General features: G+C 35.9%; 1 protein-coding gene across 1 annotated transcript in view; it reads right to left on the bottom strand.

The window, feature by feature from the left end:
* Positions 1 to 15,771, bottom strand: part of LOC107756986 (probable E3 ubiquitin-protein ligase HERC3) — a 28,866-nt gene that overhangs the window by 4,188 nt on the left and 8,907 nt on the right. The window contains exons 8-21 of the mRNA XM_016574318.1: positions 14,654 to 14,730; positions 14,049 to 14,173; positions 12,124 to 12,183; positions 10,319 to 10,430; positions 9,068 to 9,257; positions 8,793 to 8,956; positions 8,497 to 8,610; positions 8,260 to 8,283; positions 8,099 to 8,188; positions 7,534 to 7,704; positions 7,271 to 7,414; positions 5,896 to 6,062; positions 3,562 to 3,625; positions 1,790 to 1,872 (exon numbers count right to left, since the gene is read on the bottom strand). Coding sequence (XP_016429804.1) covers positions 1,790 to 1,872; positions 3,562 to 3,625; positions 5,896 to 6,062; positions 7,271 to 7,414; positions 7,534 to 7,704; positions 8,099 to 8,188; positions 8,260 to 8,283; positions 8,497 to 8,610; positions 8,793 to 8,956; positions 9,068 to 9,257; positions 10,319 to 10,430; positions 12,124 to 12,183; positions 14,049 to 14,173; positions 14,654 to 14,730 — 1,585 coding nt within the window. The remainder of the gene's footprint in view (positions 1 to 1,789; positions 1,873 to 3,561; positions 3,626 to 5,895; positions 6,063 to 7,270; positions 7,415 to 7,533; positions 7,705 to 8,098; positions 8,189 to 8,259; positions 8,284 to 8,496; positions 8,611 to 8,792; positions 8,957 to 9,067; positions 9,258 to 10,318; positions 10,431 to 12,123; positions 12,184 to 14,048; positions 14,174 to 14,653; positions 14,731 to 15,771) is intronic.

Below are 15,771 nucleotides of genomic sequence, written 5' to 3'. Positions count from 1 at the left end.
TTAATTTGCCCCGCAATATTACCGCATAACTGACACGCTGCGAGGATAACAAAAGATAAGGCTATTTGCTCCTCAATTAAAATGTTTTAAAAAAGGTCTTTTAAAACAGGTCTATTATACAATTAATTATAGGCCTATAATTAAAATATTAAGACAGCAGTCATCAATAAAAATCAATGAAATAAAAAGCTTTATTTAGCCTATTTTAAGTGCCGACTTTCAAAAACAACCTGTTTAACACCAAATACGTTTCTTTTACATTTTTTTTTTTTACTATGTACGGGCCACAAGAGAAATATTAAGGGAATAAATTAAAACAGTTAGCTATATACCGTAATCAGCATATGTTGAAGTAGATTCGTCTCTCGTCGTCTCTGAGAGAATATGGGGCGTCAGATAAAGAAAAGCTCCGTCATTACTCCGTCATTTCGCTTTTACATTCACTTTCTAGTGATATTCATTGGCTCGCCTTCATGGTATAAAACATAAATATTTCCAACATTGCGACCCAAGCAATTACCCAACCCCTCCTCCCCCTATCGAAAACGTACCGAACCGTGACACCACTGTCGTATCGAACCGAAACATGAATTTTGCGAACCGTTTCACACAATATATTTATATACTGTATATACTGCATATATATAGCTTTTTTGGCATTTGACTTTTTATGACAACCACATTTTATTTTTAAAATAAGCACACTGCTGTTTATATGTAGTTATACATCATATTATTTGTTGTATTGCCTTTACACTGATTTTTTATTTTTTTTTAAAATCATGGTACTACAGTCATTTGATAAAGACGATAATGAATGTTATATAATGATGATTCCCATTAGATCAATAAAAAAAATCAGTAAAAAATACTGTACAAATAATAAGAACTAAATTTGAACACATTACTGAATTGTCTAAAACTGATATTGTGGACCTAAAAATAGGCTTTTATTATTCCTTTCTTTAGATTTTGTTGTGACGTAAGAAACCATGTCCTTTACCATTCTTGGCGTATCTGGTTATGACATTGTGTTAGTTGCCCAGAAGAGTTTACCTATTATTAGTTAATATTATCAATGATTGTACATGCCACTGAAAGGGAATGCTGAACTATGTTAGCTAGTCGACAGTTTGTCAAATCTCCCTGAAGGATCGATAAAGCACATCAGATGAATGTAATCCAGTGCACATATTCACATGCACTCACACACCAGACTGAGTGAATTAAGACTGATAATCTGAGCTGGGCTAAATACCTGTAATCTCTTCAGGAGGTCATATATCACCGTCAGGTCTGCTATGTGTGTGTGTGTGTTTGTGTTTGTGGGAACGAGCCTTGATCTGAGATCAAGATGACTGGCCTTCTGCCTAATCTTACCATCAGACAGCAGGACACACACACACAAACAAATATAACACACATGCACGTTCCTAACAAATACTTTAGCCATTTTCTTAAACTATTTTCCTTTTCATACAATCTCGACTTAATGTTTTTCCTGTAATATAACCGTGAACGCAGCAACAATTCTTCATACATCACAAATGTGTGTTCATTTATATGTTTTTTTTTGTTTGGATTTATGTTCTGGATTGTTTGGATTTGTGTGCTGTCCCATCTGCTCCTGCAGCTTCTGAAACCTTGCAATTTTGTTCCCTCTGACAACACACACACTCACACTCCCTCTCACAGACACTGAAATATGGAGCACGGGCAGGAACAACACGACCTCTTTCAGACCTTTATTTAAAGAGACACACACCACAGACTCTGTGAACAATCACACCTGTTCGTCTTGTCCACAGCGATGGTCTTCCCGCCCTGTACCAGCTCTTTAACTTCTGTGATCCCGTAATACTCTCTCGTAATCTGTGGACACAGTTGTTACATTTTATCATTGAGCATTTTGCCTTGACCAAATACAAGTAACCCTTCACCCTAGTATGTCGACGAGACATCTGTGAAAGTGCTCATCGTGTTCATAGGGGGGAAAAAAAATCACTATTTTTGCACAAATATCTGATAAACATCTTAAAAAAGAGCAGACTCACATTCTAAACAGGGTTGGGCGATATATAGAATATTTACAGCATATATGCAAAAATTTTGTTAATGCGATTAAAGGGATAGTTTCTTTTTCAAAGAAAAAAATCTAAATTCTGACATCATTTAATCTCCCTTCACATTGTTCCAAACCTGTATGAATTAAAATATTTGGATTAAGATATTTGGAAGGATGTAGGTAACCAAACAGCTGCTGGTAGCCATTGACTTCCATAGTATGGAAAAAAAAAATACTATGAAAGTCAATGGCTACCAGCAACTCTTTGGTTACCAACATCTTTCCAAATATCTTAATTTGTGTTCAGCGGAAGAAAGAAATTCATACAGGTTTGGAACATAATGAAATTTTCATTTTTGGGTGAACTATCTCTTTAAATGAAGCAACATTGTGAATATCGCAGCAATATTAGAGTATTATTTTGAACAGTTAAGTTTCACTAAAACAATGTTCACTCATCTCTATGACATATGAGAGTATGAGAGTGTTAAGATGGATATATTTTAATAGGTTCTTGTTTAAAACAAAATTAGCGACACACTTGGAAAGTGTTTTAGTATTTTAGTACATGCTATTATATTATTTATTAATATTTTGAATTTGCTTTTATTTTTATATGATCGATTTTCACTTCAATTTAAGTTTCAATTTTAGTCATTCTGTTTTGGTCAAAATGTGTTTATTTAGCTTTAATTTATTTTTATTTCAATTCATTTTAGTACTTCAGTTATTTACCAAGTCAACATGTCTAATTTTCATTCATTTCATTTTTTTTTTTAAGTGTAAGTTGTATATTTAATATTTGTAATTGTATTAATTCATTTCTTTCTTCAATTACCACAAACAATTTTTCACAGTTTTAGTTTTAGTTAACAATAAAACACTGATTTGGAAAGTCCTATTAGATACAAATCAGTTCTAGTTTACATTATGAAATAAAATGTTATTACTAAATATAACATAATTGATTAAATATACATGTTGCGTTGTTATATTGTTACATATGATTAAATATCAGTAAATATTAATTTAGTGAAAAGTCTAACTTTTTAAAGTTCTTACATTAATTTTTATTTTAATATAAAATTATAATAAAAATAACAACTTCATTAGCTAGTTCACAGCTAATATTGTTAAAAGCTTGGAAAATACTGAGATATAAATGTTTTATTTTTATCGCCCTTCCCTAATTCTACATCATAAACCAAAAAACATCTGCTGAATGTCGTTCCATCATCCAACAGGAAACAATGACGGGACACATGGCAAATGAGCAAACGCTCTTCATCTTCCAGATGTCAAAGCTCACACATCAAATAACCGTCTTGGCAGCATGTGTGTGATATCAAGGATAAGTTCAGTTGAATTTATTTACTAAAGCACTGACTTGGGAATTTCTTCATAATATGATTTATAGTGATCAGTGATATTCTTCTAATCAGACAAACGTGGCCGAATTAGAGGGGTCGTATTTACTTTAGTGTCCAGCAACTTACTGCAAAGTTCAGACAGAAGGTCTCCTCCACATCGCCCTCATACTCCAGGAGCTGCTGAAGACTCCTGTAGACAGGCGAACACATATAATGACAAACATTTAGTGAAAATTTGAAGTTTTGGAATTCACATTGATGACTCTTTTTATCTCTAAAGTCATCGACAGGCATTTAATTGTCTCTCCCTCCTGTAATCGCAGCTAAGAGCTCACCAGCTGCAGGATATAAAAGCAAACCCCTGGCTTACCCAAGCAGGACAGGGGCCACACATCATCTCCTACTTTTAACAAATGACAGTTTTCTGCCTATGACTCTATAAACCGCATATGAATCGTGATGTTTGCAGGGATTTTTACATAAGCGGCCAGTCTTAGTCAGAAAACAGATTAAAATGAGGTCTCAAAACAAGGACCAGGACATATTTATAGCTAGCTGCATGAATATATTCAGTTTACCTTTAAAACAAGCAACATTTAAAGGGGTGGTTCACTGTTTTTTTTCTAGGCTTGATTGTGTTTATGGGGTGCAGTCTAACATTCTAAACGCATGGATCATTTCCTTCTTTTATGAAGCCCCTCCCTCAGAAATAGGCGATGGGCTCAGATTGATTAGCTAGCCCAGTGTGTTGTGATTGGCTAAATCGCCTCTAGTGCGTGTCTAAACGTCCCGCCCCTCACCTCAGCGGCATGTGCTCCGGTTGTATTGTAAACAACGGCGTCGTTAATATCGCTACTGCTTATGTTAGCTTTTAATATACGGTTTTATCCTGATTAAAGCTTTAATACAGTATGGAAACTGCACGCGCATCCATGTTTAACACTTCTCATAGCTATACGTGAAAATAAGTGTATAATTGTAACAGTTCATTGTTGGAGCTAAGCTGAATGAGAGAGAGAGAGAGAGATGCAGAGCGTGTGCAGAGCAGGGGACGCGAGGAACAGTATTAAGAACCGCTGCTTTAGAACATTGATTTTGAAACTTGTGAATCCATTAGAATCTTTAGAAGACAGAATCGCGATTCATATATGAATAGATTTTTACGTGCACCTCTAGTTTTCTCTTCCTCTTCTCTAAAGCAGCGCAGCATGGCCTCATCCCCCTTTTTTATACGATATCTCCGTTTGCATTGAACGTTCAGCTTCGTAACTTTGCAGATAAACAGCAACATTACACACTAACGTTAAAAAAGTGAAATCGCAATGAACCACCCCTTTAAAGGTAACTTCAATGCCCTCTTGTGTACTGAGCTCAGTACGCAAGAGGTTTGTTTCTGCTTTTAACCAAAGTATGTTACAGACATTCCATGAAGACCTAAAGAATCATACCAACTTGTGGAAAACGGGCATCCGATGTCCCCTTTAAAGTAAAATAAAGTAGAAGCTGAGTATCCTTTTCAATGTGATGTTGCTGTAAATCTTTGTAATTGTTCCTGAGCTGTTGATTAGATTAAAACCATCCAAGAATGAATCCAACAATGTGTCAAACACATCTAACTGAGTGGAAACCAATTAGTCCTTGATCCTTTTAAACGCATTAGCAGCACACAATCAAATCATCCACTATGGGCAGCTGTGCAATATTTGCTGATGCTGGTCTTAAAGTTATAATTGCCAGGTCAAGGTCTGCTGAAGGCTGCTTTCATAAGATGATATGACTCAAAAACTATGTGGGGAACAGCCTTGAAGCCGCAAACCCAAAAGCACGATTACAGACTTGAACCGGCTATCAGCTCTGGGCTGGCCTGTCTGCTTCTGCAAACAATTAGTGGTATGATGGTGACTCACAAACTCGAGAGGTTCAAAAAGCTTTTTGGGTGGCTTTTAATTAACGCTATATAAAAAACAACCTGTTTATGTAATGCAGTGGCAAAGGACACCGAGCGTAGGGCGAAAAATTTGACAAAACAGTTCCACTTCACTGGTCTGTGCAGTCTGTTTAGGACTTCGATTTCTCAGTTAAGCCTCAGGGGTCACAGGAAGTCCATTGATTTGGTCTAACGAGTGCTGTGATACAGTGGTCTGGAGCGATGCCGAGCTGCTTTGATTAGCAAGTGATGGCTTTTGATGGAAAAACAACAACATGTAGCCTGTAAGTGCTAAGTGGTACAAGTTTAAATAAAGATAGGGCTTAATTTGAACAAGCTGGATCCAGCACCTCTGGATTTGGATCCCGTACCTATTTTAAACTCCCATCTCATATGGAGAGCTACAGCACATTCAAAGATTTTTTTGGTGAATAATGACTTCAATTCGGGTCTGTATGGACTACTTTTATGCCATTTTGAACAACACTCTCGGATGAACAATCCAAAGTCACGAAAAGGATCGTGTTGCATACCTTCCCTCTGTAGGCGAAAGCTCTTTCAGGTCATCTAGTGTGGGCGAAACATTAAGAAGCTTCTTGTAGAGCACCAGGGGAAAGTGCAAGTCCACCACAGTGGAGTTATAGATGGCCAAACCACAAATGATCCCAATCAAATGGAACCAATTGTGCTCCACAAAACACTGCAATGTAAACAAACAGGCATGAGTAACACATAAAAACACTTCTGCATACTGATGTCACCAAGATTCCTTTATCTAACAGCCCTCTTTCCATTACGACCCTTTGATTATCCAAGAATGTTTGTCTGCAAACAAGACCTCTCCATCAGTGAATGTAAATTAAACTCATTAAATCACGTGTAGTCCTCCTCATCTCAGTCTTGATTTGTACACAGCTGAGGTGTTCTGCAAGTCATCATGCCATATAGAAATCCAGCAGGATCATCATGTTTGCATGAAAACAGCAGAGCTGGCCCAGATATTTCAAAATCACCAGGCTGATAAGATTATCTGTTGATGTCCTCATTCATCTGGCACTATAGAGTGCTGCAGGTATGACATATTTTTGTCGGCCAAAACCCAGAAACAGGTTAGCATTTTAGCACTTCTGGTTCCATCATCCTGAAGTCAATGGGTTTTTTGAACGGGCTTTTTGTTGGAATAAGGCCTGTTATGAACACAAGCTCAAGATATTTTCAAGTTTATTGTAAGACATAAAATAGATCAGAAATACCCCCTTGTGATTTTTTAAAGCTTTACTTGACTTGAAAAAGTTGCTAACAAGTGGCTAAATAGGTCTATAGATACATTGTCGGGGACATTAAACGTCATCACACTGAACAGGTAAATTCATCTATTCACTAGTTGCTTTCACTCCCCTTGTTTGTTTATAAGGGTGCTCTTGCAAACTATTCTAACTCAAACTTTCAGGGAAAATGTTTTTAATTAAAGACTGAAAGAGTTGATGGATGATCAGTGGTGGTGATGTTGAAATCATGCAACTATAGAGTGGTTCGTATATTTAGCTTTTTACTTCTGGCATTTGTATTTAGGCTTCAAAATTCATAAAAGTTGTGAAGATTATCATGATGAGCAAAACATGCAAGAATCATAAACTTTTGTTGTTCACAGAACTTATTTTCTGCAATAATTCAAAAGCCAATGGAAAAATCCTATTACCTTTGAAAAACAGCTATGAAGGACATATGCAACACATCTTTCAGGCTCTTTCTATCAAATATTGCAACTAATATTAAGATTGGAGTACAGTGCATATGCACTTAAATTTTGTTTTGAATTCACATTATATCCGAGCCATTTTTTCACACTGACTTATAAAAAAAACACGCAATCCTTTTTCAATATCTTAGTATTATGGCTGAACTCACTTTGTCAGAGAACCACAGCAGATTGGACTCTGAATATTGGGTGAACATGCCATAGATCGGATCCATCAGCTCTTTCAGTAGGAGCAGGAAGAACTCCTTAGTGACTCCTCCAGCATCCACAGCTTCCTCTCCATCAAAGATGACCTGCAATGATCAATAAAATTGTATGTTAGTCAAACTTGTGCCTAAGTGGGCAGTCTTGGCCAAAATATGCTACAATATGGACCAGACAACAGTCTGGCGTTAGGATGATAAAGAGAAACCTTAAGTGGCTTCTTCAAGTCTACGTCATTGTAGACTGTGAGCTCCCGGAGAGCATCGCTGACTAAGAGGTTTCTTCGTACGTGGAGAACCAGGAAAGGGTTTCTTGCCAGCAAAGGTTCCATAGTCAACAGCATGAAGACGTTGTGCAAGTTAGCACCGCTTACTGCCATCTGAACAGTAATCAAGCAGGCAAAACTAGTCAAAGAGAATATTTCATAGCAGGCAGAGTAATTTCTCTGTATCCACTCTGAAATCAACAGCAAATCGTGATTTTGCAATGGACTAATGCAATATGTACTCCTTAACTCCCTATTACTATGGAGTAATGATGCTGAAAATTCAGCTTTACAATCACAATTACATTTTAAAATATATTCAGATTGAAAATAGTTATTTCAAATTATAAAAATATTTCACAATTTTACTGTAGATTTGATCAAATACATGCAGCCTTGGTGAGAAGACACTTATTTCAAAAACTGAACGGTTAACAACTCAGTACAAGAACAATCCTGAAGCTAAAGTGAGTGTTAACAAGTTGTTGTTGTTTTTTTTTTTTTTTACCTGCATTTGCAGCTCAGCATCTGTTTGCAGCACGGTTGTCTTGGCTTGTGCGTTCAATATGAACGGATAGGCACATAACGTGACAGAACCCTGGGAAATAAGATTCAGATTATCACAACTGTCTACAAACAAACTGATATAGAGTTATTCAATCAACATACCTGCACTGGAGGGTATCGCATTTTCTGCAACAAGACAAAACAAGGATGTGTTCAAATCTGGGGTACTCTATTCTCAGCTTTAGATAATCAAGATTTGAGGCTTTTTCTTGTGTAACTATGACATTTTGTATGCACAATGGGGTCTAGCTCATGTTCACATTAACATATAGCTTTTGCAGTTCATCTGCAAAAGGAAAAGTGACATGGAAATCTACGTATGTGCAGCGATATACGCACAATATCAGCTTTGCGCAGAAACCATTTGAGGTAGTCTTCCTGGATGTCCACTAGCCTGGAGATATCAGGGATGTAGAAGTGGTTGTATTCCACACGATGGACTTTCAGATTGACCTGCACCAAAATATTTGGATCAACACTTAGTTTATCATTTAACAACGCAAACAAAATTAAACAAGCTTGTCTGCAAAAACAGATGAAAAACAGCAATTCAGCTCTGATGCTGGGGAATATTCAATCGAATAGCTTATTAATTAGTTAATCATTCACTATTGTTGTGTGGATTTTCACCGTACCTTGTGTAGTTTCTCCAGCAGTCGTAGAGCTGCACTGGTGTAGCTCTCCAGAAACACAGGCATCAGGAGCGCCTTCCCACCAGTCAACAGAAACACAACAATGCTTTTGTACATCTCCACTAGTCTGGAGAAAACCTCGCAATCCATCAGAGACCACCAGTTATCTGAGAAATGAGAATAAAGATGAATTTCAAAAGCCCTTTTGATCTTGAACTTTGATCAACTTTGTAACTAAGCAACTAATGGTGTTGCTAGGCAGCGGAACATGTACATACCGAGGACTTTGCTGGGGTTGGCGTCCAGTCTGAGGATGGCCATGGCTAGAGGGATGGTGAGAGAGATGTAGTTTTTGGAGTCCTGGAGAGCGGGACATTCAGACAGGATCAGGTAGATCCGCATGGCTTCCACGTCAGGAGGAGAGCAGGTCAGCTGGGGGATCAGGAGACTCTCAAAGCTCTTCGTGGCCTAGAAGAACACATTTATGAGCTGTTTATTATTAAAAATACATTTACACAGACTGAGATCAGTAAGGTCAGCAAGATTTTTTTTCCTGAGGACAGTATGGAGTATGGAGTAGGAGTATAACGTCACTAGGAGGAAGATAATTGACATAAAAAAAAATCTAAATCATAAATATATTTTAGACAGTGTGTGCTTTAAAATATATGATACCATAACTGATCTAATTTATTTAAAAAAATGTATATATATATATATATATATATATATATATATATATGTGTGTAATTTAATAACTTCTTTGCCTCTGAAAGTATTTATTTTCTGCTGACATAATGCATGTATGGCTGGCTGCCTGGGGAAACATAACTAACCATTATTAATGGTAATAATTAACCAATAAATTCAGATTTTTTTTAAAGAAACTAATGCTTTTATTCTGCAAGGATGCATTGAATTGATCAAAAGTGACAGTAAAGACATTTATAATGTTACAAAAAAAATTATATTTCAAATAAAGTTTTTTTTTTACTTTCTATTAAAATAAAAAAAATAAAAAAATATTAAGCAGTTTTCAACATTCTTAATTACAAGAAATGTTTTTTGAGCATCAGTTCAGCATATTAAGAGTGATTTCTGAAGGATCATGTGACACTGAAGTAATGATGCTGAAAATTCAGCTTTGCATCACAGGAATAACTTACATTTTAAAATATATTACAATAGAGAACAGTTTCTTTAAATTGTAATACTATTTCACAATTTTCTGTTTTTACAGTATTTTTGCTCAAATTAAATGCAGCCTTGGTGGGCACAAGAGACTTCTTTAAAAAAACATTGAAAAAATGTTACCGATTGCAAACTAGTGTATAGTCAGTAGCTGCGATTCCTTTAATTAGATTGAAAAGTCTGCCAACTTTCACCCAGTTAACACACAAACAAGGCTTAGTTCGAATGTTTCAGAAACCTGATGAAGTCTGCAGCAGAGTAACTGCCTTCCAAGTATGCAGTGCTTTAAAGACCTAAATAAATGATGAGATGAAGCCAACATATCTAAGCGCACACACCTGCTCCAAAAGTCTCGCGAAGGCTGGTTTCATCAGCGTCTCAAAAAGCAGCCTAACAGCATTGAAATCGATGCCAGGGACTTTGGGGTTGGTTTTGAAATGCCCGTCATCACTGTGAAAACAGCAGGTGGAAATTAGTCTCCAAATAGTTTGAAATAAGCTGTAAAGCTATACGCATTAAGAAATCTGATACTGTACTAATTTAATTTAGTAATTTAAGATTAGAAAATGGTTTGCATTTCTGGATTAGTTACTATATTAGTTAAAACTGTTTGGAAACATTTAACCGTGAGATTTTGTATCTCCAAGCACGTGTTGGGTCATGGCCTTGGAACTAGTTAAGGAACAGGTGAACAAATAGTTGGATCTGAGGTGAGGTGATTTAAGGTCTTTCGTCTCCATTGCTCTTTATCGGTGTCTGTCGCTCTGAAGGGATGAAAGCAGGATCACACGCTGGGTGTAAATACAGAGCTGCGGGTGTTTAAGCCTGATGCTGATCCCTGCATTACAGACCAGTGAACCCCACACGCATGAGCACCTGAACCAGAGCCAGAGTATTTTAAGGATGTCAGGGTAAGATGGCTGATCTATAATAAATGACCTGTCACACACCAAGACGGGTTATTAATACGAGTCCAGTTTCAAGGAGATGGCAAGATGTGTTTAGCCTTTACATTCAATCCAATCTGATTCAAATCATTAAGATTCCATTTGATTCTGATGTTCAGATTTGATTTGACTTGAATCAGTTTAATAGAATCTGGTCCATCTGAATTTGATTTGATTGATCTGATTCATTTCAACTTGTTTCAAATGAATTTAATGAGATTCAACTGGATTTGACTGATCTGATTCATTATAATTCAGTTTAGTTGGATTTGAGCAATTTCAAATCAATTCAGCTGCCTTTGACTGTTCATTTTTTAATTTAAATTTGAGTCATCTGAAAAAGTAAATCATCTAAAATGTGTTTAACTTTTAATTAGTGTTTTGATTCAAATAAATTTGATTTCATTTGACTTGATAGAACAGAGAGTTAAATCCAATTACATTTCATTTGGTCAAACTATATTACCATTAAAGCTAATTGAGGTGCAATTAGATTTAGTTGATCCGACTCAATTCAAAATCAATTCGACCAATTTGATTTGATAAAAATAAAGCTGCACAGTCAGTAATGCAGATTTCAGACCTACAGAAACCTCTACTCTTCAAATGATCTAGAGTTTAATGTGTGCTATAGAGTCCATGGCACCATGTGTTGCTCGAAATGCCTGCCAACCCAAAGCTAGGACATGAGTTTTAATCACAATCACAAAACTGCATTTAAAAAAAATGAAGATTTGACCTCACAACTCATAATACCCCGTCTGAATACCAGCAACACCACTTGTTCCTTATGTAACCAGATAATCTCTTGAAATGTTTTCGGCTGCAGTGCAGATTATGAACATCGAAGACGGAGGTAGAATGATTCTCTCGTCAGAAAAAGATACTTCAAGTCCCATTTGCAAAGAGGGACTGTTATTTTACAGAAAGAGTTGTAACCGGGAGCTCTGCTGGTGTCTACAAAGAATTTTCCTACTGACGTTAAGCAGAAGTCACTTATGGAAAAATCACAAGTGCTCTGCTCTCCATGGCATTGTAACCGGGAGCTCTGCTGGTGTCTACAAAGAATTTTCCTACTGAAGTTAAGCAGAAGTCACTTATGGAAAAATCACAAGTGCTCTGCTCTCCATGGCATCACCTGTGCGCATACGCTTACTGACAAGGGAATGCAAGGCAGGAACATCTTAACTGCTCACCTTTGGTCTAAAAAGCTGGCATTCCAACATGCAGTTGAGGAAAACAGGAGTATGATGTCACTAGATGGGGAGGAGTCAAGAGATTTGAAATCAGCATCAAAATCATAACAAATATACTTTATACAGTGTGTGCTTTAACAGATTTGATATCACAACTGACCTCATTTAATAAAAAAATTAATTGCAAAAGAATTCTCTCTCTTTTTTTGCAATTTAATAACTTCCTTCACCTCTGAAACTTTTATTTTTGCGGAATGTATTAAACCGATCAAATGTGATATTTATAGTGTTACAAAAAGATTACTATTTCAGATAAATGTTTTTTGTTTTACTTTCTATTCATCAAAGAATCATGGAAAAATGTATCATGGTTTCCACATAAATATTAAGAAGCACAGCTGTTTTCAACACTGATAATAACAAGAAATGTTTCTTGAGCAGCAAATCAGCAAATCAGAATGATTTCTGAAGGATCATGTGACACTGAAGACTGGAGTAATGATGCTGAAAATCCAGCTTTGATCACAACAATAAATTACATTTTAAAATATTTTCAAATTTTCTTTAATTTGTAATAATAATATTTCACAATATTACTTTACTTTTTACTGTATTCATTATTAAATAAATGCAGCCTTGTTGGGCACTTCTATCAAAAAAACATTTAAAAAATCTAACAGACTGAATGATGTGCATGTATGTAAAATACTTTGCAATGCAGCTCATTTTGTCTTTGAAATAATAAAACGATGCCAAGTGGTAGATTTCAGCGAGGTCTCTGTCATAACCATAGTCAAACCGAATAATGTCACACACTCACTTGGTGATGCTTGAATCGCTGTTGTCATGGAGCTTCATCCTCCAGCTGTCCAGACTCTCAGAATTAATCACAGCGATGCTTTTGGTGGTATTCAGAATGCGGAAATCCTCAGGACAAGATGAACCCTGTTCTCAAACACACAAACAAACACTTCGATACATAATATTATGACCACAGGCCAAAGTAAAGACTGTTTTAACATTAACCGGTCAAATTCCTAATTGTCATACGCTGAAACTAAAGAAGAGATCAAATAAAACAAATCACATCAGTGAGGGCAACATCAGCAGTGTTTTGTCACATAAGCCCATTACATTGATGTATCTGCGCCACCATGTGGATAAGAGCAGGTACATGGATGGGGAGGAGTCAAGAGATTTGAAATCAGCATCAAAATCATAACAAATATACTTTATACAGTGTGTGCTTTAACAGATTTGATATCACAACTGACCTCATTTAATAAAAAAATTAATTGCAAAAGAATTCTCTCTCTTTTTTTGCAATTTAATAACTTCCTTCACCTCTGAAACTTTTATTTTTGCGGAATGTGTTAAACTGATCAAATGTGATATTTATAGTGTTACAAAAAGATTACTATTTCAGATAAATGTTTTTGTTTTACTTTCTATTCATCAAAGAATCATGGAAAAATGTATCATGGTTTCCACATAAATATTAAGAAGCACAGCTGTTTTCAACATTGATAATAACAAGAAATGTTTCTTGAGCAGCAAATCAGAATGATTTCTGAAGGATCATGTGACACTGAAGACTGGAGTAATGATGCTGAAAATCCAGCTTTGATCACAACAATAAATTACATTTTAAAATATTTTCAAATTTTCTTTAATTTGTAATAATAATATTTCACAATATTACTTTACTTTTTACTGTATTCATTATTAAATAAATGCAGCCTTGTTGGGCACTTCTATCAAAAAAACATTTAAAAAATCTAACAGACTGAATGATGTGCATGTATGTAAAATACTTTGCAATGCAGCTCATTTTGTCTTTGAAATAATAAAACGATGCCAAGTGGTAGATTTCAGCGAGGTCTCTGTCATAACCATAGTCAAACCGAATAATGTCACACACTCACTTGGTGATGCTTGAATCGCTGTTGTCATGGAGCTTCATCCTCCAGCTGTCCAGACTCTCAGAATTAATCACAGCGATGCTTTTGGTGGTATTCAGAATGCGGAAATCCTCAGGACAAGATGAACCCTGTTCTCAAACACACAAACAAACACTTCGATACATAATATTATGACCACAGGCCAAAGTAAAGACTGTTTTAACATTAACCGGTCAAATTCCTAATTGTCATACGCTGAAACTAAAGAAGAGATCAAATAAAACAAATCACATCAGTGAGGGCAACATCAGCAGTGTTTTGTCACATAAGCCCATTACATTGATGTATCTGTGCCACCATGTGGATAAGAGCAGGTACTGACCTCCTAGCAGTCACTTTTTTTATTTTCACAAGAGCAAATGTAAAACTGCATAAATGTAAATATCAAAACCACACAGAAGCTAGTAGTATGAGCAGGCACTGACTATACTTTATAATTTGTGAAAAGATACTGAAGAATGCACTAATTTGTTGAATATTCTTGTAAAGAAAACATATCCAAACAATCAGTACAGCATCAGCTGTGGTGACACTCTATATGACACTCCAGTGAAAATCAGCATGGTTACCTCCTTAGTAGTCGACAACAACAGGAAATTGTGATCGCCTCCACTGTGAATTTTACCAATGGTGTAGCGCTCGGCTTCTGTGGACAAAGAACATTCAAAGTGGTTCCTTTTTTGTACAGTAGTTATTTAATAACAATGTATCTGAGTGTTAGTCATCAGTGTGTGTTTTCGACGAGTTCAAACTGTTCCCTAAGAGAAGCAACAATAGTAGAATGGATATCAGGCACTTCTCTGCAAAATGCGTACTTACTTTATGTTAAAACACAGTTCAATCATTTAGCATACAGGTAATATCAGCATACAGGTCAGACGACCTTATAAATTGAATTTATAAAAAGACTAACTCACGAAGTATTACTATTTTTACACAAACCAAATTGTGCATTCAACCTTCTGAGGGGTCATCAAAACAAAACTACTCTCTCAATACACATGAGTGTGCTCAAATTTACCTCTATTCAAAAAAACTAAGTGTGACTGATCATGTTTTTGTAACAGCTGATAAGTCTGAACCGTTTTATTCTTTTAATTATATTTATTTATTCAAAAGGAATTCACATTAAAGCTCTAATATAAATGTTAAATACATACTTAGGCATGAAAAACATCTTAGGGCCAGATTTACTAAACAGGGCAAATTAACCTGAGACAGCAATCCTATAAAAGTTCTGAGGTCGATCTAAGATCCTCTTCAATGCTGTCTATTTATATCTGACCATCCCTGCATGGACACACGGTCTCTACAACAATCCCTATCACTCCAGTTAGAGGACTCATTATTCAGTCCCTCAAAATAGCAGACCCTCTATATATGCTTCAGATGGAAACCCATTAAAGCACGATACCGCAAAACAAAACACTCATCTTAACTATGGTGAAATTATAGAGCTTTTTCATTCATTATAGCCGTGTCCTAAAATACACATGAGTGTGCTCAAATTTACCTCTATTCAAAAAAACTAAGTGTGACTGATCATGTTTTTGTAACAGCTGATAAGTCTGAACCGTTTTATTCTTTTAATTATATTTATTTATTCAAAAGGAATTCACATTAAAGCTCTAATATAAATGTTAAATACATACTTAGGCATGAAAAACATCTTAGGGCCAGATTTACT

Source organism: Sinocyclocheilus rhinocerous, unplaced genomic scaffold, assembly GCF_001515625.1.
Source record: "Sinocyclocheilus rhinocerous isolate Xijiao unplaced genomic scaffold, SAMN03320098_v1.1 scaffold953, whole genome shotgun sequence".
Lineage (NCBI taxonomy): Eukaryota > Metazoa > Chordata > Actinopteri > Cypriniformes > Cyprinidae > Sinocyclocheilus > Sinocyclocheilus rhinocerous.
The sequence above is the reverse complement of the archived record's forward strand: the minus strand, read 5'-3'. Positions and strand labels throughout refer to the sequence as shown.